Source organism: Priapulus caudatus, unplaced genomic scaffold (genome assembly GCF_000485595.1).
Source record: "Priapulus caudatus unplaced genomic scaffold, Priapulus_caudatus-5.0.1 Scaffold688, whole genome shotgun sequence".
Taxonomy (NCBI): domain Eukaryota; kingdom Metazoa; phylum Priapulida; class Priapulimorpha; order Priapulimorphida; family Priapulidae; genus Priapulus; species Priapulus caudatus.
In genome coordinates, this window is record NW_014577749.1 from 116,470 (window position 1) to 118,285 (window position 1,816).

Genomic DNA, 1,816 nt, shown 5'->3' on the forward strand with positions numbered 1-1,816 from the left:
AATATTATAGTAAAATAAGAAGTATACTGCAGCAAATTTAACCACAAAAAGTGAACAGAATTACTTATATTTTGTGAAAAAGTGGAAATATTTTCTCCATTTTTTAATATTTACGGTGACGTAATCACTTTAAGACTAATTTTGTTTCTGACAACGGCCCCCTGGATGCTAATTCTACTCACCCACCTGTGAGATAGTTAGTTTAGCAATTGCGAGCGGCAGCAGAAGCACATCTCGATTCGTACGCTACAAGTTATGCACCCGTGAGCTATAGTTAGCATAGGAATTGCGACTACCTAAACATAAAATGCCTTCGCGAAACCCCAAAAGATGGTGGGGGAACATACAGCCAGGAGTGCGTATTACCACACCGGCGCTAGCAGTAACTGCAACTACACGTAAAATATCTATTGACACACAGGAAAAGCGGGATTACTGGAAAGCATATGGGTGGGGGCGTGCGTACTATAGCTAGCAGGAACGGCAACTATTCTTTAATGTCAAATATCTAACAACACAAGAGATGCTAGGAAGCAAACGGGTCGGAGTGCAGCCGAGGTGTTGCATTCTACAACGATTAGTGGCCCCACACCCCCCACCCTCCCACACCCAACAACCGCCCACCCTCCCACACCCTCCCACACTCCCACACCCCACGCTCCCAAACCCCCACCCTCCCACACCCTCCCACACTCCCACACCCCACGCTCCTAAACCCCCACCCTCCCACACCCTCCACCCGACCACACACCACCCTCCCACACTTACCAGAAGACTGTGCCTGATAGGCTGTGCGCACAGGTGAAAGACAAAGACAGAGAGATGGAGAGAATTAAGATTAGGACAGAGATAGACTAACAGCCGATGACATTGATGATATATATATATAAATATATGTAAATAAAGACGACGACGCTGATGATGATGATGATGATGATGACGAAGATGAGGATGATGGTGATAATAGTAGTGATGATGTCGAAGACGACATCGATGACGACGAAGATGTTGATGCAGACAATGACGATGATGATAATGAATATGATTACAATGATGATGAGGATGACAATAAAGACGATGACGATGATGGTGACAATCAATATCATGATGCCGATGACGTTGGTGGCGGCAATAATAATTGCCTAGGTGGTGGTGCTAATGACAACGTAGCATAAAATCATGAACATTTCTATACAATTGTGTCAACACATCTATACTTAGTAACTATCTTATACACACACAAACGAACAAGCGAACTCCCCTCACTAAGAACAGAACCCACGAAAAGAGGGAACGAACGCATGAACGAACAAGCGAACACCCCTCACTAAGAACAGGAATCCATTAACAAGCACATTACAGTCAATGAATTTAATAGACACTCACTGCAGTCGCGTTCGTAAATAAGGATGGAATCCATTACCAAGATGCTTAATAAGTACGGAATCGAACAGTAACAACCCATTATCACTCACTGCAGTTGCGTTCGTAAATAAGGATGGAATCCATTACCAAGATGCTTAATAAGTACGGAATCGAACAGTAACAACCCCATTATCACTCACTGCAGTTGCGTTCGTAAATAAGGATGGAATCCATTACCAAGATGCTTACTAAGGACGGAATCGAACAGTAACAACCCATTATCACTCACTGCAGTTGCGTTCGTCGCTGCCGTCCTCGCAATCGTCCTCGCTGTCGCAGACCCAGTCTATAGCGAGACACTCGCCGTCCTCGCACGTGAACTGATCGCCGTCGCAAGTCGTTGGCACGTCTGCAGCGAGAACATGGCGCTGATCGAAACGCGAACGCACGC

General features: G+C 45.3%; 1 protein-coding gene across 1 annotated transcript in view; it reads right to left on the minus strand.

The window, feature by feature from the left end:
• Positions 1–1,816, minus strand: part of LOC106812801 (prolow-density lipoprotein receptor-related protein 1-like) — a 59,463-nt gene that overhangs the window by 8,219 nt on the left and 49,428 nt on the right. Inside the window, exon 29 of the mRNA XM_014816776.1 lies at positions 1,655–1,774. Within this exon, the coding sequence (XP_014672262.1) occupies positions 1,655–1,774 (120 nt within the window). The remainder of the gene's footprint in view (positions 1–1,654; positions 1,775–1,816) is intronic.